General features: G+C 42.0%; 1 protein-coding gene across 2 annotated transcripts; it reads left to right on the forward strand.

The window, feature by feature from the left end:
• Nucleotides 1-1,486: 1,486 nt before the first annotated feature.
• Nucleotides 1,487-25,824, forward strand: RB195_011660 (uncharacterized protein; the record flags this gene model as incomplete). 2 transcript variants are annotated; one of them, XM_064193182.1, is made up of 17 exons in its annotated part: nucleotides 1,487-1,505; nucleotides 1,720-1,777; nucleotides 3,169-3,314; nucleotides 3,433-3,524; nucleotides 7,598-8,136; nucleotides 11,645-11,675; nucleotides 12,830-12,907; nucleotides 12,961-13,216; nucleotides 14,971-15,254; nucleotides 15,431-15,485; nucleotides 15,812-15,924; nucleotides 16,958-17,061; nucleotides 17,122-17,162; nucleotides 17,222-17,392; nucleotides 22,211-22,245; nucleotides 23,589-23,651; nucleotides 25,786-25,824. In XM_064193182.1, the coding sequence occupies 17 exons, from the start codon at nucleotides 1,487-1,489 to the stop codon at nucleotides 25,822-25,824; spliced, it is 2,124 nt and encodes a 707-aa protein (XP_064050765.1). The 2 variants fall into 2 exon arrangements, with proteins under 2 accessions (XP_064050765.1, XP_064050766.1); XM_064193183.1 differs by lacking the exons at nucleotides 1,487-1,505; nucleotides 15,812-15,924; nucleotides 16,958-17,061; nucleotides 17,122-17,162; nucleotides 17,222-17,392 and having other exon boundaries at nucleotides 1,701-1,777.
• Nucleotides 25,825-27,431: the final 1,607 nt, after the last annotated feature.

Below are 27,431 nucleotides of genomic sequence, written 5' to 3' on the forward strand. Positions count from 1 at the left end.
TGTTTCATTGCCTATTCTAGGTTTAAATGTCTGCCAACTAAGGTGAGTTATTTTTAGATATATATGTTCTATGTTGTGACTTCTCTCTCATATAAGTAGTCTTTATTTCTTGACATGTGCTAGCGTGAAGTTGTTTTTGGCAAGAACGTTAATGATTCATGGCTTCTACAACTCACGGCTTGCACAACCCTATCTGTTAACACATTCTTTATGTAGTTGAAAATTGGGTTTCTTTTACGAGTTTTAGCCATATGTCCCACACATTTCCAATCATGCTTATCTCTCCCCTTTAGGGACTGCATTCCACCTTACTCTCCTTTTTCGTTGTGGAAATCATTCCATTTCTCCTCTGAATTGCCCAGTGTTGCTTTTCAGATAGTCGCTTTCAATTATTGACTAGTCGAAGGTACGGTTTTCGGAGAGAATACTGCTTTGCTGGGATAGTGATTTGGAACCGTTCGAAGTAATGATTTCGCGAAACTCATAGTGATTTTTGTGTATTACAACGCTTCGTCAACCTCCATCTACGTCCATATTTCTTTTCACTCCATCTGCTTTGCCTTATACTTTATTTTGGGTATTATAGGAGTGTCAACTTGTTAAATGCATGGTTATCGCTACTGAAAGTCTCTTTATTTCGGAGTCGTGCAATTCAAAGTCCTATCTTCGGCAATTCAATAATTAGAAGCGATTATTTGAAAATTAGTTCAGCGCAGTTTAAAGGAGAAATAGAATGATTTCAGCAACGAAGAAGGAGAGTAAGGAGGAATACAATCTCTAAAGGGGAGAGATATCATCAGTGGAAACGTGTGGCAATCATCTGGCAACAATTCCTAAAAGAAACTCAATTTTCAACTACATAAAGAACGCGTTAACAGAGAGGATTGTGCCAGCCGTGAGTTGTAAAAGCCACGAATCATTAACGTTCCTGCCAAAAACAACTCCATGCTACCACATGTCAAGAAATAAAGACTACTTAAATGAGAGAGAAGTCACAACATAGAACATATATATCTAGAAATAACTTACCTTAGTTAGCAGACATTTAAACCTAGAATAGGCAATGAAACAGGTGCATCGAAGGTGGAAGTTATAATTTTCACCTATTTACATTAGGTCGAATAGCTACGAGTGCCTTTTAACACTAAAGGCCCTCACGCTTGTGAAGGGCCCCCGATTGGGCAGAAGTGGCAGTGGGCCAGCGCCGCGACGCGACCGCCCGCGCAGCCGTTTAAGTAGATTTAGATGAGACCTTCACTTACTCGTGTTATGTATGTGCTACCTAGAAAGGTTTGGAAACTGAGTAGGCCGATGGCTCGTCCCTTCAACATTCACAAAGAAAAGCATTACCCAGCGGGCGCTGATGTTTATGGGATTTTCATATTCTGTGACATGCTTTCGACCGGGTGTAGATCACGAATCAGGTTTCCACCACGAATTTCCCTGCAATTTTAGGCCATTTCATTCTGCAGGGCGTTCATTCTTCATGGTGTTGTCTGGTGAAGGTACTTCTTTCTTTGCTTCATTAGAAACTGTTCTTGTTGCGGAAAGTTTAATTTGTCGAGTGTGTTACGTTGTTTTCTTTCGACAACCGACTAAATGGTGGTTCTTCTCATTATATTTTTCTTATATCTACGCTTCCACTTCGCGTATATTTCTCTGAAATACGATTTCTGAGTTGTGCTGCATTTCTAGCGAGCATGGTTTTCATGGTTTCAGATTGCACAAAACTGAAAGGAACGTTCGACAGCAGAGCTATGCGTAATGGAGCAAGAACGTGAGTATTCATACTTCCTTTTCGCAGTTCATTTACTGTATATCAGTTCCAATAAGTTCGTCTCAATGATCACTATTTTATGGTGCGTCTTTGTTCAGAGGACATTAACAGTCCGGTCATCTAATTATCTGGCAACTGTTGCAGCAGTTCGGCTGGCTCTATTTTAAGATTGGGGCTTGTGTTCGTAACTGTTAGATTTAAAATCCGGGTGGATATATTTATGGTGTAGATAAAAGCCGATTTATTGCGTTAATTTCCTCCCAAGCTTTGGGTTTAAAGCCAGCGCAGCGCATACGGAATTGACATGGCGTGAAAGTCTGGTGGAAAACAAGTTCTTGATGTAGACTTTGAATATGAGCGTGGCCCCACTCAGTTCCCACTAATTATCATGAAAAGCGGCTTTTTCCCTACGAGGTAAGTGGAAACAACCCACTCTTGTGCACGCGTCGCGTCTACGAGCGAGCGGGCGATTAGAAAGGTTTCCTCACCGGCCCATTCAGATAAAACCAATGCACACGCCCACTCTACTGATGGGACCGGAGTTTGTGCAAAGGAACGTTCTAACATGATTTGTGAAAACAAACGCCATTCTCGCGTTGTTTTTCAGGGCGATCATTGGGAATTGAGCATGAGCATTCGTAAAATCTATACTCCAAACTCTACTTTTCCAACAGGATTCCATCCTACGTCAATTTCGAGTGATACGCTGCCTTAAAGTCTTTAGGAGTATGAAGTTGGTGGGATCTACTAGGAGCATTTTCTTTGCATAGTGAATTTTCTTCTTTAAAAGCAACCTACGAAGATTTTTTTTTGCTTCTCTTGGTTTATCCAACTGGGTCAAAACGATCCGAAATTGTTGCATTTGCATAAACGGTTGCAATCGAAGTGGCCCTCCCTCCGGGTTGTTCTGATCCAAATGTATGTAGAGTTCAGAAAGTAGTATGCAGATGTAGTAACGAAGACGTCAAATAATCAAGAAGAATGTTAAAAAAAAAAACTTCTATCAAGACCTACGCAGTTCTATCAATTGGCAGAAATCAACCTAGTAGTTGAGAAAAACAACTCGGAAAATCACGTCTGCCGCCCCAAAAATGTTTCCTCTTCCAAGCAAATAGCGATCGTTCCCTGCGAAGTAATTTTTTTGTTTGAAGAGATACTTCCCATGCTGAGGTTCGATTCGAACAACTTCGTCATATGTTGCATTACAAAGTAGTATTGGATTTGCAGCTGACGACTCTAGTTGTTGCTTCGGGCTCCGTCATTTTTCCCTCCACCCATGCCATTTTTCGTTACTTTTTCCTTTCAGAGCAATTTCTACTGTAAAAACTGCAAAATATGTTCATCTTTTTGAAAAGGATAAATTTTAATTCTTTATGTTCTTTTTTTCACAGGAGATGCGCACATGATCTTGTTCGTATGGCAGCGGTAGCGCCGGTCCAGAAAAAGTGTTATAAGCTTTCGCGTCCTAAACATGATGACCGACTTTCTGATAGCGACGACGAAGAACCGAAGAAAATCCGCTCCTATATCAAGCCAAGTATGTTCGCAACCACACAGTATGGATGCAGTATGGACGCTTGTGGCTAAGAATGAATGTTCTGCGAAAACATCCATTCATACTGCGCTCAATTGTCATTCGTCATTTCATTCTCTAGATAAGAACATCAACACGTACGAGTGTTTGCGAGAAGATCGATTACTCGCCCGAATAACGAATCGTCAAGCATCAAGCTTCGGGAATCCAAAGGTTTTATTTATCTCGTCCTCTATCATGATCATGGTCCTGATCATCATGATATGTAATAACGGGCTTGTTCTGTCATGTGTGTGTATGTACGTTTTATGTTATATATGTTTGTATGTGTGTATGCGTGTATACATACACACATACAAACATACAAAAAGACTCCTGCAACCCCTCATTCCTGGCGCTACCTTACCAGGATTTTCTCCGGAATCAGGAATTGGTGGAGTTGGCATTCCCGTCAACACGAGTATGACAAAGAACACCGACTCTTTCGAAAAACTTACTACTCTGCGGATGAGAAGATGTGGTCCAACGCCAGCTTTGGCAATCTTCGTCGCTTACGTTCCCAAATCAAGCTACGAAGATCAAGAATTCGAAGCTTTCTATATGGATCTAGAGGAGCTCTACCGAGAAGATCACACTTTCTACAAGGTCATAATTAGTGATTTCAACGCTAAAATTGGCTCGAGAGGAACTTCACATCGGGACCCACGGCCTACATTAGAACGAATAGGGGGAGAGGCTTTCTGAGTTTATCATGACGACTAAGACCATCTATGGAAACTCTCAGTTCCAGAAGCCCTCCTCTCTACGCTAGACATGGGAGTCCCCCCGTGGAGGGTGCCATACTCAAATTGATCATATCATCATCAGTTAAAGGTCTTGCCTGTTGGATGTCGCTATTGTGCCAAAGTTTTATACGGGATCGGACCATTGCCTCTTCCGGGAAAGATTTTCGTTATCCTGAGAGAAGAGAAAGCTGCTAGGTTCAGAGAGCGAAGTGCCAGAAGTATCACTAACTGGGATCTTTTCCCCACGCTAGACGGCTTTCTGGGAAGATTCCGCAATTTACATAATCGATTAGGAATACGATCGACTCGTTGAACGTTTTCATGCCCGCACATGGAAGGCTCAGAGTTCTAAAACCAGCAAGAGACGCCTACTTCCGGAAACTTCAGAGCTGATACGTCAGCGTGGAGCTCCACGAGCAGCAGGTAACTAGGACCTCACGTCTGAGCTCGCAAAGCTTTGGAGAGAGGCGATAAAGGAAGACCTCAAAGAAAGAAGAGCAAAAGTGTTGTCTGAAGCTGCAGGCGGGAAAAATTTTCATTCGCTTCATTAATTACATTTCGACTCATTCGCTACGCCCGTAGAGAAATCGCCAATCGAAAGACGAGGGTGAGTGCTCTCCGTAACCCAAATGAAACAGCCATAGCATCGAGAAGGGGAATGGAGAAAATCATTCACGACTTCTACTCGGAACTCTTCGACAGCCATGTCCACTAGCCTCACCATCTGAAGGAAGAGGGACATGTCATTCCAGACTTCTCCCGTCTTAAGTAGGACATGCTATCATGTCGGTAAGAAATCGTACACCATCCGGTCCCTACAGGACAATAGGTGAACATCTGGAGGATATTCCACCAGTTATCATGAACACCCTGGCGAGACTCTTCACTCGTTACCTGTCGGGGTGCAAGGTCCCCAAACAGTGGAAGACCAGCGAGACCGTGTTGCTGTACATGAAGGGAGATCCACGTGTGGTCGGCAACTATCGCCCACTCTGCTTAGTGTCTGTCATCTACAAGCTCTTTACAGGAGTGATCCTTAACTGGATTTAGGCATTAAATAAAAGACAGTCATGCGAGCAAGCAGAATTCCGAAAAGGATTATAGACCACATCATGCTGTTTCGAAACTCATCTAATATCACGAAAATACAAAATGCCGCTATGCCTCACCTTTGTTGACTCAAAGAAGGCCCTTGACTCATTTGAGACAGAAGCGGTCTTGAACAATTATGGTGTCCCTAATCACATAAAGGGGGCACATAAAGGCGTTTCGAGAATTGTACAGCAACTTCAGGAAAAGAATTTCGCAGTTCTACGAGAATATAATCATTGACGTGATGAGAGGGGTACGACAGGGTGATACTATCTCACCTAAAATATTCACAGCCATCCTCGAGAACGCAATGTGAAAGCTAGAATTGGACGACAATGGGAGTGAAAGTTGACGTTCGGCGGCTACACCATTTACACTTTGGTGATGACATTATACTAATAACATCTAGCATCAGCCAATCGGAATGAATGCTGACCGATTTCGACGAAACCTGTGGATGTATCGGTCTTCAGCTGAATCTGCAAAGGACGAGGTTCATGCGCAAAGGATGGGTCTCGGATGCCCCATTCACGCTCCAGGGAACTGACATATCCGAGTGCACCAGCTACGTTTATGTGGGTCTAGAAATGAACATGAAGAATTTCCTCATCCCCGGTCTGGGCAGGAGGAAACGAACGGCTTGCTCACTTTTCAACACCACAGCTTTTCCCGCTTTGACCTATGCTTCAGAAACCTGGGCACTTCGCAAGCAGGAAGAAAATGCTTAGAGCGTCATTCAACGCTCAATCGAAAGGGTGGTGCTAGGAGTCCACTTTTCTCAGCTTCATGCAACTAAGGGACAGGATTTGAAGTTCTGAGCCGGACACATGATGTGCTTCAACGACAGAGCCGTGAGCGACTGGGTTCCACACGATATGAAGCGCCCTACAGGAAGACCGCCGACCCTCTTCGCTTCTTCTCAAAGTTCTTGAAAGAAAACTACGACGCTCTTCGAGTCCCTCGCGAGAAGAGATGCCACTGGGCAACACTCGCGCGCGATCTGGACAAATGGAAGGATTACTGGCGCCCGCTCGACCAGTTCGAAGAACAGCGGGAGTCAAGCTGGTCAAGGTGACCTCGCCGCGGTGTCGTGGGATCCGTCTAAACCATTTTGCTGTTTTCTGACGCTGGCGCGCCAATCCGACGCCATGAAACTAGTCGCAACAGATTTTACAGCTCTGCCATTTCGGCACACCATTTCGATGCCTTTGGGATTAATTCGACGCCAAGGGACCCGTCCCACCCCATTTTAATGGTTATTGGTGTCGGTGCACCAATTCGACGTCATGCGACCCGTCCCATCTTCGACCGCTTTTGGGAAGACGACGTCCAACGTCTTCAATTACTTATTCTTATCTAGAAGACAGGTTCCCAGCTGCACTCACATTTTACAACTCTGCGACGCCTGTACACGGGTGCGTATCGTTAGGTACCTGCAGCCTCTGCCTCAACCTATCCTCAGAGGAAACGGCTGGCACCGGCGATCGTTGCGCTGCGCAGCAATAGCAGAGCAGAGTATTGCGATGCGTTTGCCTTATGTCCCGCCCATCAAATATTCGGTCTTCATCGTCTAAAGAAGTACGAAACATGCCTCGAAGGGGCATGCTATAACTGGTATTGCTTCTGCACGAAGTATCGATCGCTTACGTATAGAGATACATCAAACGATTGCACATGAAATCCCAGAAATAGAAAATAGTAGTGTTTTATTTATGTAAAACAATCTAATCGAAATTTTACGAGGTATTGCAGTATCTTACGTGCATTAAATACTCTATATAAATACAAATATGTATGTATATAATCTATATAGTTTTACAGTCACAAATCTACGTCTTGCGACGACCAGTTTTTTACACTTTTTAACTCTTATTTCGAAACGTTTTCAGCTACATTTATGTTTTTTTGATGTTGTTTTTATTCTCGTACAAATCTTTCAGTCTCCGCTTCATTTTTAGCATTTTCATTTTCTACGTTCTTTCCACTTTCTACGTTATGACGTTGTTGCTTTTTTGACCTTCGTAGAAGTCAACTCTATTACATTATTGCAATACTAACATGGCAAATGACCTAAGTGACGTGGTGATGGATGGGCGCGGCCTAGTGATCACAGCTAGCCTGAGATATGCCTCTCTGCCTACTTTTTATTCATTGCAGATAATCGCCAACCGATTCAGTCTCTGCAGAAGACACTTATCGGTAGGCCAGGATATATCAGGTTGCGATTAGCCATCCGACGGCCCTCTGCGTGTACACCAATCCGACGCCGCTGGACCTTCTAAAATTTCGTTACACACATTCACCCACATACACACACTAACACACGTGACGGAATAAGCCCGTTGTTAGCATAATCATAATCATGTATTTATAAATCTTTTGCTTGAAAACATTTTTATTGTTCTTCAGCGACATGCTCCAACAGTGACGCCAGTTCATCCAGTTCGCCGAGAAAAGAATGACACGAATTCTAAAGATTCAAGAGCGTACTTTTCCAAACAGCCTAAATTTGATGAAACCTCTCATCATTCTTCGAGCTTCAAAGTCAAGGATACGGCTCGTGCTAAAGTTGCAGCTCCGTCGTTTTTGGAAAGACAATGTCCAACCTCTTCAATTGCTTACTCTCATCTAGATGAGAGGTCCCCCTCTGCTCCGACAATAGGGAGCATGAACCCTCGAAAAAGTCCAGAGGAAGCCTCCAATTCCATTGGTGTTCGTCCTAAAGTGGGGAAGTCCTCATTCAAGGCTCGTAGCATTCCGAAACCTCCACCTTTGCCAAAAAAGAGATCAAGGCTGTCTTCGATGACAAAAATAGAGGGACAAGAAATCGGTCACCACCCGAGTTCAAATGAGGCTTCATCTCTCATAAAGAAATTTCGAGAAGCTAGAACTCCCTCTGCAACTCTTTTAGATGCTTCAAATGCGTTGGACTCAGGAACTTCTCATACGTGGGTTTTTGTAATCTAGATTCGCCTAATTCTCTCAACGCTTCTAAATTATTTTCTTTCAATATTATACACATATTATTTCTCTTTATTTTTACATTACTTATTTCTTTCCAGGTGTTCCAAGTTTACACTGTTTTTTCGTACATTAAGTACAAAAAAAGACGGGAGTTTGGATTTTTTTGTGAAGTGGTAGTGATAATTATAAAATGCAGTAAAATAAAACGTCATTAATAGCGGAAGAAACGGTAGTGGAATCTTTTATGGCGCAATCTTTATGCAGGTCTGGGGAAGTTTAAAGTTTCTGGCGTTAATGAATCCGCTTGGGATGCGCCCCCACGTTCACTTCAATTCAGAATCGTTTGAAGTTTACGAACATGTAACTGGCCTATACAGTGACTTGCGGTGGCTAGCCAATGTGTCTAGTCAGTGTTTTTATCCTCCTAGACAAGTCTGGTAGCAATCTATCGACCCCGGAGGGATGAAAGGCTTGGTGAGCACTGGGGCGGATTCGAACTTTCGATCGATCGTGCAGGAATCAGAACTTCTAACCGCTACACTACACTCGCCCACGCCAAAATGGCAAAAGAATTAATACCGAGGCAGCGTTCTAAAAGCATTTTTTCCGCTTTTTTTCCAGACGCATACTAATATGGGTAACCAAGTGTACCTGAAAAAAACAATTAAACATCAAGTCAAAAAGGATTCTTATTCTTATTATAGAATACAAAGAATAGAGTCTATAGGCCACCTCTCAAAGTACGAAGGTTTCTTAACATGTGAAGAAATTGATGAGCGTAAATAAAAAAAAAAACATAAGCAGTCAAGTTTCCACCGCCCATTTAACAAAAATAGGCCAGTATCAGTAGCGTCAGTGATTGTCTGAAGGCACTTTTCACATACAGATATCCACAGTCACTTTTTCCCGCAGTTTTCGCAGACCATGATTTGCAGCGAAAGCGTGAAAAATTGATGAAATCAGTGTTGTCGGAGGGTATCGTCTGCGGCTTACGCATAAGTAGGATCGCCAGCATCGTCGGCTACCCCAGAAGGCCAGGTTCCGTCTAATTCTATGCGATACGAAAGGAAAACCCTCATAATTGCCTGAAGCAATGTTCCACGTCTTTGCCTTATCTCCCTCTTAAAGACATCACCCCACGAACCCACATTCTGTGGATTTCCTATGGACACACTATACGGGATAATAGATTACGAGATCAGGGATGGTTCTGCTCATCTTTCCGTAATCATAGTAAAAAAAAGCGGCGTGAAGGACTCCGTTTTTCAGTTCAAACGCTCCACTGTTATGGACGCGCCACATCCAGCTGCGCAGTGGTCGAAAGCCAGTGAGTCTCCTCGACTGCCTATCCAAGTGAAACCTATGAATAGGTTGCTGAGACGATATAGATCAGAACGTATACATAGAGGAGCGTTCTAACGTTTCTGGTAGGAACTATAGCGGTTTCCATGTCGTTTTTTTCTAGGACGATTAGAATGAGGTGAGCGGAACCACCCCTGATCCCGCAGTCTACAACTCTATCTCTAGCTTTTGCCGTCGGCATGTTGCTTCGTCTCTTCGTTCAAATATTGTTTTGCAAATTTCTTCGCACAATCTAACTCGAAATTCCCCTGTGTAATGTGCAAACAAGTGGCCATCAGCGGAAGCAGAATGGATATTGTTGGCTGAGAGGAACGTTGAGCATCGCTTCTTAAATTAAAGGGGGCTCAACAAGTTTTCTGTCGCGCGTGCTAGTCATATTGTTCCTTGGTGCCATTAACTCATTTTTAACAGTCAAATTGCAAAATGTGCCTGGGACATCTAGTCTTTCCACCTCAGCTTATATGCCAGCGTTGATCTTTCGGTGTTGTTATAAGGCGGGAAATTCAATCCCATTTTCGTTTTCGTTTTTTTTTTGCCGTTAGGTGAACAAGATTGCACTTGTAGTTCCAGCTGTATTTGATCTCAGAGGTAGGCACTATTGTGCGCCTAATTTGCGCTAAATATATCAGCAAGACTTTCATAGTCTCAGTATGTCAGAGCTCGTCCAACTCGGCATGGAACACGACAGAACAAGAGTGGTAATAGAAAGCCTCTGAACCGGGATAACGCCTACGGAAATTATTAATTTCTTCGGATATCCAAGACCGACTGTGTATGACGTTGCAAATAGATACATAGTCTCAGACAAGTCTGCAGAGAAAAATACGGGTTGGGCAAAAATCAACAAGGAGTCCAAAGATCATTCGAAGAGTGCAAGGCATGGCTTTAGAAGATTCGGGTTTGCGCTCCGGAAATTGGCTTTCGTCTTGAACATAAGTGCGATAGGGAATAGTCAGTTCATTCTCAGGTGAAGGGGTGCAGCTAAAGTTATGAGGAGTGATCCCTTCGCCAATCGTCTGAAAGTGAAGGAGTTCCTTCGAAAACTGTCTAAAAGTGAAAGGATCACCTCGCCAACCGCCCAAAAAGGGAGTCGAGCACCGGCTCTGACTATCGCTTGTATGGTCTTGAAGGTGAGCTTACCCTCAAGATGCCAATTTCCGAAACAAGGTACCGGATCTTCTAAAACCGTCCCCTATATCTCTCAAGAGGATCTCAGGTACATCTCCGTCCATCTACTAGGTTCTCCAAGCTCAAAAGAATTACTCCCTCATTTTGCTTCTGTACTTGACTGAAGGATTTCTGACCTGCTAATAGTCGTCGCCTAAATCCCTCTGGACTACAACGTGTGTGTGATGTAGCTGAAAGACAAATTAGTAGGTCCAGACGTTCAGACAACAACCCCTTCCCGGGCGCTATTATGAAAGGGTTCACAGCTATGAATCGCACTAAACACTATTGCTGTAATTTTGAAGAGAGCGGCCTGCTGCTTTAGGAAGTAGAACAGGTGATAGAGAAGTTCCCAGCAAGGATACTTCAAAATAATGATGTAATAATTTCCTGGTATCTTTGCATGTTGATTTAGTTAAACAATTTTTGCGTAGCACGTTTTTGTCCGGATTCTAACGGCGCGCTCTACATGTTGTTAAGGTAAAGGAGATGTTGCAAAGGCGTAGAAAGTTTTTGATCTCGTTTAGTACGTTTTTGATTTGTTGTTTGTTTGTTTTTATTCGCTTTAGCTACTCTCCAGATAGCCCGTTTACTCCTATGCCTGCATCGTAGCGTATATCGTTCCAGAAGACGAATTCACTATTTCCTTGTGGCAGGATTGACTCGCAATATCTGTTCGCGCGAAAGTATGTTCACGCGTTCCTGATGCAGATGTGTTCGCACGTCCTGCATGACGGTTTCGCCAAAAACTTGAAATCCAGTGGTTGGGGAATGTAAAGGAGGTGGTTTGGAGTGTTTTTTCTCCAACAAATTATCCCGTTATGCGTTTGTTGCGGGAGAAATGTTCATGTTTATTTCTATTGGTTTTAAAACAGTACTTTGGTGCAAACTGGTACGAAACCGTTCTTATAATTTTAATATTTCTTCTAGGAATCGTTTCTTGATGTAAGACAATCATTTCAGAGCCGGAACTACGCATGGCGAGAAGATAACAGTACGTTTCTTTATCTTATTTTGTTACACTGATCAAGATCAAGCTTTCTCGTTTATGTTGCGCTACATTGTGTGACTATATTGTTGGTAGTATCCATTTTCGTCGTTTTTTAGTCTTTTGTATCGAACACTGATTAGGTTGCTTGGGGTGTAGGCTAACATTTTGAGGATAAGGCGTAGCTCTCAAGAGTCACCTTACAGAATGCATTTTAAACCGGCTGCTTACTCGATTAGTAACAGAGATGGGATAATGCTTGCCTTATTTGAAGTCGCTTTATAACGTCGTATTATATATTATTCACTCTGTACCACTGTGAACCCCAAGTCGTAATGATAGCATCTCTACCTACCATCTGAATCTGCCCTATTTCTAGTAGCAGATCTTGTCCGGGTTATGTGTAAGCGTCGTTCAGCGGCTGTACTTTTCGTTGAGACATGAAGGACATCAGACTTTCCTTTGAAGTTTTGGAGTAAGGGTGACGTGGACACAGCAAGATTTGTGATTTTGATTTATTCTCTTTTTGAGTTTTGATGTTTTGATCAGTTGCGAAAACACCTATATATTGCTTTTCTGTACATGATACTTACAACTGACCTTTTATATAATTTAGCTGTACGAAAAAACAGTACTTCAGGATATTTTTCCCATTGGGTTCTCAACGCCACATTTGGTGTGAGTAAAAAATAGGCATAATGCAAATAAAGATAAGCATAGAATTCAACCAATTTGGTCAAACCTCGAAACAGTGGGTATTATAAAGTATGAGGCATGAACGAAAAAAGCGAGCAAGTTGTTCTCCCTTAATCTTTAATGTGTTGGTGCTTGTTAGAAGGTAGCTGCATGGTAATGGAAATGTTTTATATCTCAAAACCATTCAACACAATCAATTGCAATCAAAGGCGCCTTGTCTCGTCTGGATAACATTCTGTTCCGTCGCTCAGGTGCTCGAAATGAGCGTCTCTTGGTTTTTGCGTAGTCTTTAACGTCCGTTACGACGATTTATGAGTGTGAAGACTTCTGCACAAAGGTTACGTAGAACATATTTTTATGGTGTCGACTGTCATGACGAGTATTACCTGCTCAACTGTTATGCCAACCTCTTGACATTGCACTCGCGTAGGCTGGAACCATTATAGATTACTGTAATTTTTTAGTGGAATGAACATTTAAACCTCGCACACATGTACAAAGGTCGTGCTAAAATATTTACGTTGGGGACTTTGCCAGCTGAGGTAAGTCGCAATGGTTGGATTTTTTTTTGCACGAGTTCATATTGTTCTTATAGGAAGCTTGGTATGTCGAGCTATTTGAAAGCAGCTTACCTGAAGACAGAAGTGTCGGACGAAGGCTAGCCTCTGATTCTGTTTGTGACAGGGATCATCTGGATCGTTCTATGACCAACAAATGCACTACAGGGAAAAATATCGCTGTAAAAAAAAACAAAAATTTGAGTCCGGTCTACATCAACTCAATTAGTCATCAAGAGTCATCATGCGATTTCGATCCTGCTCATTGTACATTGAGCATGGATTGCACACAAGGTGATCCCTTACTTCTCAGTCCATTACTATGGTAGGTATGGTAGGGGAGTGTTCCGATGTCTTTGGGTGTCATATTCTCGTTCTTCATCGAAAAGACCTTTTCTAGGTCATATTTTCATTCCTCATAAAAATCTTTCCTAGGTGAAGAATTGTTCTCGTCAACGATGCCGTACAATTGTGCCGTTAGTGCTACTTTTTGTTTTTGGATAATTTGCATCGGTTTTGAGGATTGAAGAATTGGGTTGTACTATCATTGTCCACCTCAGTATGTGAAGATTAAGCTCTAGTAGATATTTTTGAAGCTTCATCGGCTTTATCGTCTATGGAACCAGTCGTTATCCGCACCTGTCCTACGTGTACTACAGTGATTTGGCGTAAATTTGGCGCAGCACTAAAATCAGTATAGTGTTTGCTTGGGAATAAAAAAATGTCCTAGTTTTTTTCGATTCCCACGCTTTGGTTTTGAAGGAAGTGGAGAGAACTTGCTGTGTCGTTTCAGCATTATATGGTTGCAACGCTGCTCAATACAGATTAAGTGTTTTGCTTAAAATGTCTTCCATATCTATATACTTAGCGATTCCCTCTAAGTTTATAGCTTACTTGCAAAAGCGATATACTCTCTGTAAGAGATCTGTGTAAAAGAAAATATCAATTAGTGGATTCTTCTTTCTCCTTCTTCTCAAACCTAGTGAAATGTTATATATATATATATATATATATATATATATATATATATATATATATATATATATATATATCCTAAGAGGTTTTTTTAAAGTTTTTTTTTAATATATAATTCTACATGTGACACAGATACAATAGAGGTTGGCCAAGAAGAATACTGATACAAGAAAAATATGGTTGAATACGTTGAAATGCAGTACCTTGTGACCAAAATGGCCCAGCAAACTTTGCGAAGCCTAGATGAGCTAAGTAACTGTCCGGTCCAAACGCTAAACAGAAAATAAGTGGCTTGAAGTGAATAGACGGAATACTAAGTTATTTTGGAAACAGTATACCTACGCGTCTCTCTACTATAATAATATAAGCCAACAGCCTGTCAAATTGCACTTTTTTCTCCCATAAATTCTGACAACTTGGTTTTTAATCGCACTGTGTGATGAGCTTTCTCTAGAATCGGGAAGGGAAAAGATGGACATGGGGACAGATCCTACAAAAAGTTAGTTTCCCCTACAAGAAGTTGGCGTCTAAACCACGTTTTCTATTCCATAGGGCTGAACAGAGATGGTGAACTTTCACATTCATGAAATGTGTTTGTGATGTAGATGAGTATCAATCTTGGTTTTTGACAGCCTACTGCGTTTTGTTAGTACTTCTTATTTCAAATTCATTTACAAACCAGTAATAATATACAGTACATAAATGGGATCTCAGAACAGAATTTTCAATATCTCAATCAGATCAGATCACTAGTGAAATAGCTAGGGTTCAAAGGGGCTGTTTTGAAAAAAGAAATTATGAAGACATAAATACTTGGTTAGAGTAAAGCATTGGATTTGTGAAATATGAGAAGTTTGTTCATAATTACAAGCGAATTGACTGGAGTCGTTCATCTAGATGGTTTTGTACGACAGTACCATAGGTCAAACTTAGGTTTTGCAAGTATGTAAGCTGCATTCTTTCCATTCCTTTCCGTTCGTAGTTTCCAGGACACTCCCTTCTTTTATATCTCCTCTTCTTTTACAAAAACTTCTGGTGTTTTCTGCCCTCCGAATAGCGTGGAACGTTTTTAGCCGACGGAACATCTGCGAACTCTGAAACGGCATCTGTACGACATTTTTCAAGTTTGTATGAAGAAGAAAAGAAGAAACCACCTAAAATAAGGTCATGCCTCGCAACAGCGACCAAGAGGAAAGAGAAGAAGAGCATCAGTTTCTCTGAAGACCTTGTATCCACCTGTTATTACGAAAGTCTCCCTGATACCGACTGCCAAGAGAATCAATGGTTCCCGTTATCGTCTTCCACCATTGATAAGGAGAGTGAATTGAACCGTAACACTGAGATGCAGAGTAATTTTGTGAGTCGATTCATTGTTGCGGGAAGTACTAGACACTGGACATTTGACTGCACTGGAAATCTGAGGAGTTGTACGAGCTGCTCAATTCTTCCAGTAGTTCTTCCAGAAGACAGCTAATCACTTTAGAATTTACGAGTTTTGTCACTTCCTTGAAAAATAATCGTTTTTTGATTTAGGAGGAAGGTCTCACACGAAATGAGCTGTGTGAACGAACGCGGGGCTCATCGAAAGGTACTGCTTCCTCACATCTTCTGCACTTATTTAGTTTGTAGGATTAGTCGCAGATTGAGCCGTTGTTGAAGGTCATGCACTTCTTACCACATATACTTTAAAACAAAAGGCTAGGGCAATCCTTCGGTCAGTGTTAAGCACGCGGTGAGATCTCGCTAACGTGGGGTTTGGGATTTGGAATGTGGAAACACACGAAAGAAGAAAGTATTAAAGTCAAGATATGTAAATATATTAGTATAACTGCAACAATAAATAATACAATCATATACATATATTATTATTATTATTATAAATCCAACAACTAGAACTAAGCTGTTTCGTCTTAGACTTTTTTTCTGAGATGAAGAAAGAATCCTATCAACTCATCCATTATCTTGTTGATGTTATTACAGTTCACAGTGTACAGTATAGCATGGTTACACCAATCTGCAACACTCGGGTTTCTTTGTGTAAAGGTTGACAACTTTGGTTAGCTTGACTCCCGTTATCCTTCGAACTGGCGAAGCGGGTACCAGTTTTTTTCTTCATTTCTCTAAGAGTCGTGTGCCAGAGTCGCTCAATGATACCTTCTTTCACCTCGGACTCGAAGAGCATCAAAATTCTCTCTGAAGAAATTCGTGAAAAACTCTGACCATCGGGTCGGCATTCTTCCTGCAATGCGCATAATGTCGCGTGGAATCCGGTCGCTCACGGCTCTGATCCGACGGTTGTCGTTAATGCGCATCATGTGTCTGTACCACCTTATTTTAGTTTCTATGGCAAACGTGGCTGCGTCTCTAATCTTCGATCCCTGACTTAGGTAAGAACTTCGAATAACGTCCCTCACTTGTGAGAAGCGGGATACTTCTAGCATCACTTTCTCAATTGCGGACGCTCTCTGCGTTTTCTCCCTGTTTCTTTCTGAGGTTTCCGAAACACAAGTCAAAGCAGGGAGTACGGTGGTGTTCAAGAGGTTACCCAAGCCACTTCTACTCAGCTCGCGGGTCGGATTGCTCTTCATGTTCATTTTCCTACACAGATAAACGTAGCTGGTGCATTCGTATATGTCCGTTCTGTTAAAGGCATCACCCCACGAATCTGAGGTGGTGCAGATTTCAGGTGGAGTATTCGTATACGGGATGGGCGACTATGGAGAGGGGGGTTCATCCATTTTCATCCATTCATTCCGTCCATTTCTTCCTAATTGCCGTAAAAAACGGCCCGGAAGATGCGGCGCCGCACAAGGCTGGCGCGCTCTAGTCGAACTCATTGTAGAAAGTAGTGCGCCAGAACGCCCGAAGCCGTATCTTCTGGGCCGTTTTTTACGGCAATTAGGAAGAAATGGACGGAATCACCCCCTCTCCATAATCTACTTTCCCGTATACGAATACTCCACCTGAAATCCGTACCATTTCACATTCGTGGGGTGATACCTTTAAGCGTGAATAGGGCATGCTAGATCCATCGTTTCAAATGAACATCGTCTTTTTCAGAATCAGCTAAAGATCGATGCATCCACATGCTTCGTCGAATTCGGTCAGCATTCGTTTCGTTTTGCTAGACGTTATGAGAACGATGTCATCAGCAAAGCACAGAGGTAGCTGGTATGGTGTAGTTGCCTACAACCAACTTTCACTATCATTTCTTCCAATTCCAGGTTTCGCAATGCATTCTCGAGAGTGGCCGTGAATGTTTTAGGTGAAATTGGGTAACCGTGCCGTACCTCTCTCTTCACATCAATGATGATATTCTTGTAGAATGGCGAAATTCCGGTCGTGAAATTACTGTACAACTCTTGGAGTACCTTGATGTACTGAGTAGGGGACGTCTTGGTTGTCCAGAATCTCACTTCTTATACAGCAACACGGTCTTCCACTTGGACCTTGCATTCCGACATATAGCGCGTGAAGAGTCTCGCTGGGACGTAGGTGAGAACTGACTCGTACTTCGGACCAGAGAACCTCTGGGATGACATGTCCGTCTTCCCTCAGATGGTGAGGCAAGTGGACATGGCTGTCGAACAGATCAGAATAGAAGTCGTGGATGATTTTCTCCATTCCCCTTCTCGATGCTATGGCTCTTTCATTTTGGTTCTGGAGAACACTCACCCTCGTCTTTCGATTGGCGATTTCTCTACGGGCGTAGCGAATGAATCGAAATGAAATTAATGAAGCGAATGAAAATTTTTCCCGCCTGCAGCTTCAGACAACACTTTTGCTCTTCTTTCTTTGAGGTCTTCTCTTATCGTCTCTCTCCAAAGCTTTGCGAGCTCAGACGTGAGTCCTGGTTGCCTGCTGCAGACGTGAGTCCTGGTTGCCTGCTGCTCGTGGAGCTCCACGCTGACGTATCAGCTCTGAAGTTTCCGGAAGCAGGCGTCTCTTGCTGGTTTTAAAACTCTGAGCCTTCCATGTGCGGGCATGAAAACGTTCATCGAGCCGATCGTATTCCTCGTCGATTATGTAAGAAAAGATCCCAGTTAGTGATACTTCTGGCACTTCGCTCTCTGAACTTAGCGGCTTTCTCTTCTCTCCAGATAAACGAAAATCTTCCCCGGAAGAGGCGATGGTCCGATCCCGTATAAAACGTTGGCACAACAGCGACATCCGTCAGGCAAAACCTTTAGCTGACGTTGATTTGGTCAATTTGAGTATGGTACCTCCACCGGGTGACTCCCCCGTCTAACGCAGAGAGGAGGGCTTCTGAAATTGCGAGTTTCCATGGATGCTCTTATTCGTCATAATAAACAGAAAGCCTTTCCCCCTGTTCGTTTCAATGTAGGCCGTGGGTCACGATGTGGAGTTTCTCAGGCGTTCTTCTCGAACTAATTTTGGCGTTGAAATCACTAATTATGACATTGTAGAAAGTATGATTTTCTCGGTTCCTCTAGATCCATATAGAAAGCTTCGAATTCTTGATCTTCGCAGCTTGATTTGGGAGCGTAAGCGACGAAGATTGCCAAAGCTGGCGTTGGACCACATCTTCTCATCCGTAGACGTCCGATTCGAGTAGTAAGTAAGTTTTTCGAAAGAATCGATGTTCTTTGCCATACTCGTGTTGACGGCAATGCCAACTCCACCAACACCTCTACTGTCGCATGTTCCTAAGAGCAGTTCTCCAGTATGATACACAGCGTTCAGTGGGTGGCGTCGCTTCGTTTCGGTCAGTCCGATGACGTCGTACCTAAACTTCCTGGCGTGCATCCTCAGATCTTCGACTTTTGTCTGGAATCAGGAAACTCTTCCGTATTGCTGTGACGTCCTTAAAATGTTAAAACCCATGGGCAAATTGTAAGAGGGAGATCCGTGGAAAGCTGAAACAATGGTACAATTTTTAGGATTTTCTTTGCCATACTGTGATGCAACACTTCTTCGCTAGAAGTTCGCTACGACTACCTGTTAGTGAGGGAATGGTTTCCTTCTCTCTGCGGGTACTGTATGAGGGAGAAAAATAAATATTCCATTTTTATCTCTTCCTTTTTTCTGACTGCAGTATCGTTGAATTAGACATGACTTCATGAGTAATTTTCCGAACATACTATGAACATTACAACAATTTTCTCTGTCACAAAGGGAAATTCTCCTATGTACATAATTAGGACAGCTCATCCCGTGGGCTGGACCGGACAAAATGCACAAATGGTGTTTTTTTCGGTATTATCATCTAGCATATTTATTCTGGGCCGTCCCTTAAAAATTCTACTTTTATTTTCGTGGCGATATGTGACTCGTTTCGTTTTCACGTCAGTGAAAGAGACTTCGTCAAGCCTACATGACAATCATGGGCTATTAGAAATTGCCGCTCGAAAAAAAAGAACAACGAAATTCTTGTCGTTGTTCACTGGGAAGTGCATTGGAATATCCTAATCGGATTTGTCTGACGATAATTTTTGATCCACTGGACATCGTCACTGCTGCGAAATGCGGCCACTAATGAGCCGTTAGCTCACTTCAACGTCTCATGAATAATCTTCTAAAGAAACTCGTGTCTGACCACCTCTCCAGAACAAAACCTGTTTTGCTAAGGGAGCCTGATATGGCAAATTATTTTTTTTTTGCCAGACTGAGAACCTCTTTCCTTTTTATAAAATTTAGGTTGTCGGGGATGTCAATGTATTTCAAGTGCATTTTATCCCAATAATTTCGAATTGTGATAAAATGAGCAGGAAGGATGAGTGCACTGCGATCACTAACGAACTAGCCCCATATCAAAATCTGTGCGGATTTTGATCTACTGTACGGGCCGTCTGGTCCCTATAAAAAACCCTTGTGACTCGTAGTTGTGGTACGTGGTGGTCTGTTGCGTTACCAAGTCTAGCTAATGAGGTAAGTACTAGCCACTGTGTTGCTGTTTGAATTTGCCTACCGTTTGGATGCTTTCTGTAGGTGATAAGGCGCTTGAGAGAATAAATCATTAATGGCTTTGATTTTTCCAGGCTCTGACGAAAACGAAAACGCCGAAACGTTAGCTGTTAATAAATATCAATACCAATCTTGGCCACAGCTCAAGCAAATCAATTTTAAAAAAGCCTCGAGATTTGTTTTGCCGCGTTCTGGCGCCTGTGCGCTAATCTGACGCCCTAGGACGTCTCACCAATCTTGCTGCTTTTAAACGTTAATGTACACTTTTAAAAAAAACCTTAAGAACTTGGCAACATCTTCAATGTTGTTTCCAAAAAATTCTTTGCTATACAAGGCTTGCTTGAATTTTTTTAGTTTTAGTATTCTTATAGTGAAATGTTAGGTGAATGAAGCAGCATTTTCAACTTTTTCATTTCGTATTTAGTCACCATTTGTTTTTCAAAAATGGAAATTTCCACTTCAAATAAGGATAATACAACGGTACAACGACCAATTGTCGTGAGTTAAGGAGAAAAAGTTTTTTTTTTTTCAAATAAAACAAAGAAAAAAGCAAAGCAACGTTCACTTTGAATTCTAAATTTGCACACAGAGACCCCAACATCGTTACTTTCGTGATACGCTATCTTTAACTAGCTTAAATGATTTTGCAAATGCTATGTATTTTTGTGTGAATTAGAAAAGAATATTTATTTTTCACTTCACACGTGCAAACAACTACTCGCAAGAAGTTGTGAAAATATAGAAGAAAATAGTGTTCCTACTTCTATTGGATATGAATGACTGAATATATAAATGTAAATGTACAATCTTGTCACATTTTGAGAATCGCATTCATTCACATATCACAGTTGTGGGAGGTATTAGGTAGGACAGAAAGTCTTGTCACCCAATTTTCGAAGTTTCCCGAACTTTCCATTTTTGGACGAAACCCATGTTGCACCATGTTGTAGTTGTAGAACATTCTTGAGGCTTCTCCACAATAGGTATGTATAGCCGGGAGCCTTCCTTAACTTCAATCACGATGTCAATTACGTAGGAGCAACTTCGAGCTATCATCTTCTATGAATGGCGTGGCGGCAAGCGGCGACACCGACTTCGAAGACAAGTCCCGCTCGGGACGCCCCCACGCTGTCAAAGACTTCGCTATTCTCGACGCTGACAAGGGAGCCGAAGATCAACACCCGCAGTTTTTCGGCGAGACTCGGGTGCAACCATTTAACAGTCGCCAGTCGCCTCCAGGCCCTCGGCTACAGGAAATTGCTAGCTCGATGGATCCTTTACACCTTGGCGGATGGCACCCGGTTTACCCGGATATCCATCTGTCAATCTCTCCTTCATTCAATTTATTTAGAATAAATAGCCTCTAGCATTCAATTTATTTAGAATAAATAAACAATTCCTCGAAGAAATTGATAGGAAACTAAAATCACTAAATTAATAAAGAATTTAATGGAACATTTGATTTTTTGAATAAAAGAAGTAATGTAAAAAGGTAAATATGCTGAATTTAATTGGCAAAAATACGAGGTAGGGTTTACCGCATGCATTAATATGAAAAGGGTAGTCAGCTTTATGGAGGAAATATTCATCACAAGGTCAAAATGTTTCGGATAGCATTACGCTTGCAGGTGTCATTAAATCAAATATGTATTTTCAGATTAGATCAAACATATATAAATAGGTACTATATTATTTGACTGTTCCATTGCTTCCTGCAAGGACGCTCTGGAGTCCTACTACACGACCATCGAAATGCTATAGAAAATTGTAAACCAGAACGGATTGATTTCCCATTAAACGTTAGTGATCCAAGCAACACTTAGTCCATGTTCGACCATCTTTGAATCTTGGCATGTTGAAACGTAGTTTTTAATTGAGTTTCTTGAGCTGTAGCCAAGATTGGTATAGATCTTTCTTTATTAAAAAAAGACTAATGTTTCGGCGTTATCGCTTTCGCCGGACCCCGGAAAAAATCAAAGCCATCAGTGATTTATCCTCTCAAGCGCCTCATCACCCTAGAACACTCAAACGATAGGTAAACTCAAACAGCAACACATCAGCTAGTGGTTACCTCATTTACTAGATCTGGTTACGCAACAGACCACCACTTACCACAACTATGAGTCACAAGGGTTTTTCTTATAGAGACCTCACGGCCCGCCCCGATCAAAACTCGCATAGTTCTTGATATGGGGACAGTCTGTTTGTGATCGCAACGCATTTTTTCAAGACTCTGAGGAAGGCGGTAACACTGAAACGTTAGCTGTTGTTTGATAAAGGAAGATAAATTCCAATTTTGGCTACAGCTCAAGAAAACCGAAAACACTTTGTGATCTCTAAAACTTTGTAAAAATGGTATATTACTGCAGAGATGACAGTTACTTTCAGGTGATGTGATCAACAACTGGAATATCCCTCCTCTCGTGAGTCTAAGATTTTCTATTTCCTTGTTCTCGGTACTAGTGGACGAAGTGTATTCGGATTTCTTTATGCCTCTCTTTTGACGTAAAATATAATGGAGCTTGGAAAAAATTCAAGCTTTAGAACAATAGTGAAGTGCTTGCATCCCACAGCGCCGATTAACTTTTATTCACGTGCAATGCCTATACTTCTGTTGATCTTCTGTTTGTTCAAGAAATAGGATATACAGCGGCTTTTTCTTTGAACGACGTTATGAAGAAATCTCACTATCGGATTGACGGTCTATCTTCTTTTTGTGCTTATTACATATCATGAAACTTCACTGCTTGCGGGTCTAGTCCAAAGATGTCGTTGAAATCCGTCACATGTTCTGCTCCTTCAATCCTACTTTCTTTGACGAATTCTCCTTTATTTTCGATCGTTGAGGTAAGGTAGGGCTCGGAATCCCCTTGTAAGCTTGACATGAGATACTTCCAACATCGCGCTCACGAGGGTCCAGAGCCGGATGTTCATTATACCTTCAGTGGATCTTCATCTTTACTTTATTGGTAGCACATGCTCCCCTAGTCGCTCGATTTTCCTTTTCAGTTTTAGGAAATAGCGAGTCTTTTTTGCTTTACTCCACTTTCAATAATTACACCAAATCCAAAAGGACACTGCAATTCGCTATATAGTTTTCTCCTTGATTGTTAATCAAGCTTGTCAGCCAATAGGACGCAATCTTCCTTCGCGGCTCCGACTTAAGGGCAATGTCCCGTCTCGGAATATGCAGACATCGAATCCCAAACAGATGAACCGATCACGTTAGGAGAAGAATTGAAGATAGATGAACTAAAAGAGCATTAGAGCGGATTCCAAGAGATGCTAAACGCCCTCAACAGCGACCGCCAACGAGATAGGCTGGTGTGATCGTTGTAGGGATGTATGGACCAGCTGAGAGCTCGGTTAGATGCGGCTCAAAAACCTTGCCAGTCGTCAGTGTTACTCAGGAAAATTGCGGTTAGCTTGGATGACGATTATGGAGAAACGAGCGACTAAAAAAGATGTTGGCGCTCGCATTCTATGAAGATGAGCCATCTGACTAAGTAAATAAACAGCGTCAGTGTCTTCTCTGTTTGATGCTTTAAGCGCACATTTTGATCTACTCCCACTGTAGCTGTGGTCTCGCACGATATTTTATCATGAATTTCTGGACTATGGAAAGTGCTGACCAATTCTATGGCGCAGCAAGTACATATTATCCATCTCTTCGCTTTTTTGTCAGATCACCGATGAATTTTTTCAATACGGCTGCTTGTTTTGTTGTTGTTCAGATTATCCTGCAGAGCTTATATTTGCGTTTTAGGTCAAACAGGAAGAAAAGGACGACGATGATGAGATTGAAGTATTGTTTTGTGGGAAAACTAAGGTAGGGGTTACAATTAAAGATTTCGCTTGAAATAATCGTATAGTAGAAAATTGTTCACTTCAATTTTTGCAGTACAAAAACACGTTTTCACGTGAACACCACTTCAGAGCTTTTACCCTCATATTTGTAGGCTGCAAGGTGGATAGATCTATGGGAACGTATTATTTCTCTATTATTATTAACCTATTATTATTTCCTTATAGGTCCAAAGATAAGTCACTAAGTGAACGCATCAAAAGTCGGTCAACGGTCGTCATTCCTTGATCACATATTTATCATCCACGTTTTTAATGACTCTGGGGGGAAGTATTAGGGTGTTCGGAAAGTATCTGCCGAAAATTTCGCAGTAGCGCAGATTTTTTGAGACGTTCTGGAAGTTCCCGTTTTAAATATATCATGTAAGGACACTACCGCGTGTATACACATAACATATCTGGCTCCCTTTTCCTTGCCTATTTCATCCTTTAATGGCCGAACATTCCACCCATATTCGACACGTACTCCTTTACGAGTTCGAATCTGGCCACCCCATTCGTTGCTGAAGCCCATCGAAACTTAAGTCAAGTATTCGGCACTGAAGCCCCTTCTGAGCGGTCCTGTGCGCGCCTGCTTCCAGCGCTTCGAAGCCGGAAACAAGAAACTCGAAGATGAACCTCGCTCTGGTCGACCGACTGCAATATCGTTCGACGAACTGAAGAATTTGGTGGAGCAGCATCCATATGAAGGTGTGCGGTATTTTGCTGCCAGTCTTGGCTGTTCGCCGTCCACCGTGAGCAATGGACTGCGATCTATCGGAATGGTGAAAAAGCTCGGTCAGTGACTCCCACATGCATTGAGCGACGGCAACCGCCAAAGACGTCTGGACATCTGCACTTAGCTGCTCTCCAGAAGTCGCAGATTCGACTGGCTGGACACCATTGTCACTAGAGATGAAAAATGGGTCCTCTACGTCAACCACACCCACAAACGTGCTTGGTGCGTTGGCGATGAAATGCCGGATCCTTCCGTGAAAGGGGAAATACATAAGAAAGTCATGCTGAGCGTGGGTGGGGATCTACCGTTTCGAACTGCTGCCGGACAACACGACAGTTACTGCCGAGGTCTGCTGCGCTCAACTGTAACGACTGGCCGACAAGATCTGCAAGAAGCATCCGAAGCTCGGCAAAGCTCGCCTGCTGCACGATAACGCGCGCCCTCACATAGCAAAGAAGACTTCCCAGAAAATTCTGGAGCTCGGATGGGAAGTTATACCGCACCCACCGTACAGCTCGGACCTGGCCCCGATCGACTATCACCTCTTCCGATCGCTTCAGCATCACCTGGAAGAGAAGCGCTACGATGATTGTGACCACATCGAAAATAACCTTCGGGCTTTCTTCGCCTCCAAGTCGTCGGAGTTGTACGCCAAAGGAATCCGTGATCTTGTGAGACGCTGGCAGAAGGTTGTCGATGTTGATGGAGATTATTTCGTCGAATAATAAAATGTTAAAAAGTTGTGTTGTTTTGAAATTTTGCCGTATTTCGGCAGATATTTTCCTAACATCCTAATAAATACTGTACGGGCTTCCGATAAGATTCTTTGGGAACTCTCATATTTTTTCGCACGATGATTCTAGACGGTCCGATGAAAGGAGAGAGCTGCGTTAAAATATGGTGTCAACGGGACTGTTTAGAAAGCATCTAGAATGTTTAGAATGCATTTAACATGGAACAAATTAATTAAATGATTAAAAAAGTCAGTTGAGAAATGTGGAAAAAACTTGGGGGTTGAAGCAAAAACACGAACATTTTCCTGTCAGCCAAACGTTTTATCGTCTATTCTAGTTCTCCGCTTCCTCTTCAAATCTGAAGTTTGAGTTAACAAGAAAGAAGAAATTTAACTTTTGTAAAAGTGAATTTTCAGACCTGATTTTCAGTCCTTCTTCTGACTTTGCTAACCCGTCGAATGTCTCAAAAGTTTGCCGAAACTTGTTGGTTGCCTAGTCACTCTTACGAAGGGATTAGTTTAGTCCGCAGTGTCAGACTAGCGATACTTGCCTATGGGAGTGTTTCGCTTCGTTTTTCTGCGAATAATGATCTGAAATGTATGAGGTCGAGTTGTGGGAGTGGGAGATGCGAAACTTGCTCTTTTTAGTATATCGAAGAACTTCGTGGAGGATCTGGACTGCGGTAATTGCTCACTTTTATGATCTCACTTTCATGTTATTAGTAGGTGTCAAACTGGTAATTGCTCTTTGTTTTCTCCTTGTATTGTATCTTTGTTATCAATTACGTTGCTTTTCCAGTTGTTTCAAAGGTAAAATCTACAGAAAATTTCGACTCTTATGATTTGATCATACTTTGAGCGTTAGCATCTGCTCGCGGAATTCGATTTAGAGGCGATTCTTGCAGAATTTCGAATTTCCTACACGTTTAGAAGAAATTTTATTTTGTAGCTTGTCCTCACAGCTGTGTACTTGCATTTGTCGGGTTATCAACATGTGTGGTGCACAACTTGTAACTACTGTTTTCCTTAGCCACGTGCGATTGTTCCTGATCGTTTTAGATAGTCGCGCAGTGGCAAGTACGAATATGGTAAAAATTTCATGTTGCCAGCTATGATTCATAGTTCTTTTTATAGTGGATTATCTTTTCGTTGTTTCTGTTATTTATCATAACAAATAGTATTTGACATGTAGTTAACGAACACTGCGACTGCATTTTTAAATGTGCATGATCAGTTGCAGGTTCATCTTTCCTCATGAGAAAGCTTGCTTTTGTTGTTATGGTCTGTCATTAAAAGCAGAACTATCAATAAAGCATTTTTGAAGTGCACCAAAATTGTGAGTGCGGCGTGTCAAGTGTAGTTTTTGGGATTTGTTAATATTTTTTGTATGCATTATGTGGTCTGTTGTTATATTTACTAGTTGCGTTCGAAGTAATAAGGAGTTCTGTTGACGGTTTATTTTTCTAATATTTAAAAAGTGCAAGGTTAGGCTGAAGTTTCAAGGAGTGTTCGTGGTTGTAAATTGACGTTACCGTTATTTTGTTGAGGAAAAAGTCCTGGTTATAATTTTCCTTCATTCATGGGGGGTTGTAGCGCATTTGATAAAGGATTTTGCTGCGAATGCACCAGCTGATTTCTTGAAACTCCCAGGGGAACTAATACTTCCATCTCATCGAGTTCGAAAAATTGGTACCAAAGTTGTTTGGGGATGAAAACACTTTTTCGATACATCGGCAAACTCCTAAAAGTCGTTGTATAGGCTAAGCAAGCGTTTGTATATCTTGAACGATTCTGAATTTGAGTGAGGGCGCTTTTCTTTTTTTTACAAGCTTAATTAGAAAAAAATTCACACTAGAAAATGGTAGAAGACTCCGAAAGCACTGCTTCGAATAGCATATGAAACAGCACATAGAGGGAAGAAGAAAGAAATGAAGAGAGTAAGAGGAATTGAAGGTATTCGATGTTAAATAAACTCATACTAAGAGGTGCAAAATTTAGTACTACTGACCTAACCATAATCATCTAGTGATACGTCGTGAATTGGATGTTTGCGGATGAGGAGATGTGGTTCAACGCTATCTTCGACTATCTTCGTCGCTTACGCTCCAACATCAAGCTACGAAAATCAAGAAGAGGCTTTCTATATGGATCTAAAAGAGCTCCTCCGAGAAGATCATACTTTCTGCAAGGTCATAATTAGTGATTTCAATGCTAAACATTTTCCCGAGAAGAAAGCCTGAGGAACTTCACATCGTGACACAAGGCCTACGACAATGGACAGAGGAAGAGGCTCT

Source organism: Necator americanus, chromosome III (assembly GCF_031761385.1).
Source record: "Necator americanus strain Aroian chromosome III, whole genome shotgun sequence".
NCBI lineage: Eukaryota > Metazoa > Nematoda > Chromadorea > Rhabditida > Ancylostomatidae > Necator > Necator americanus.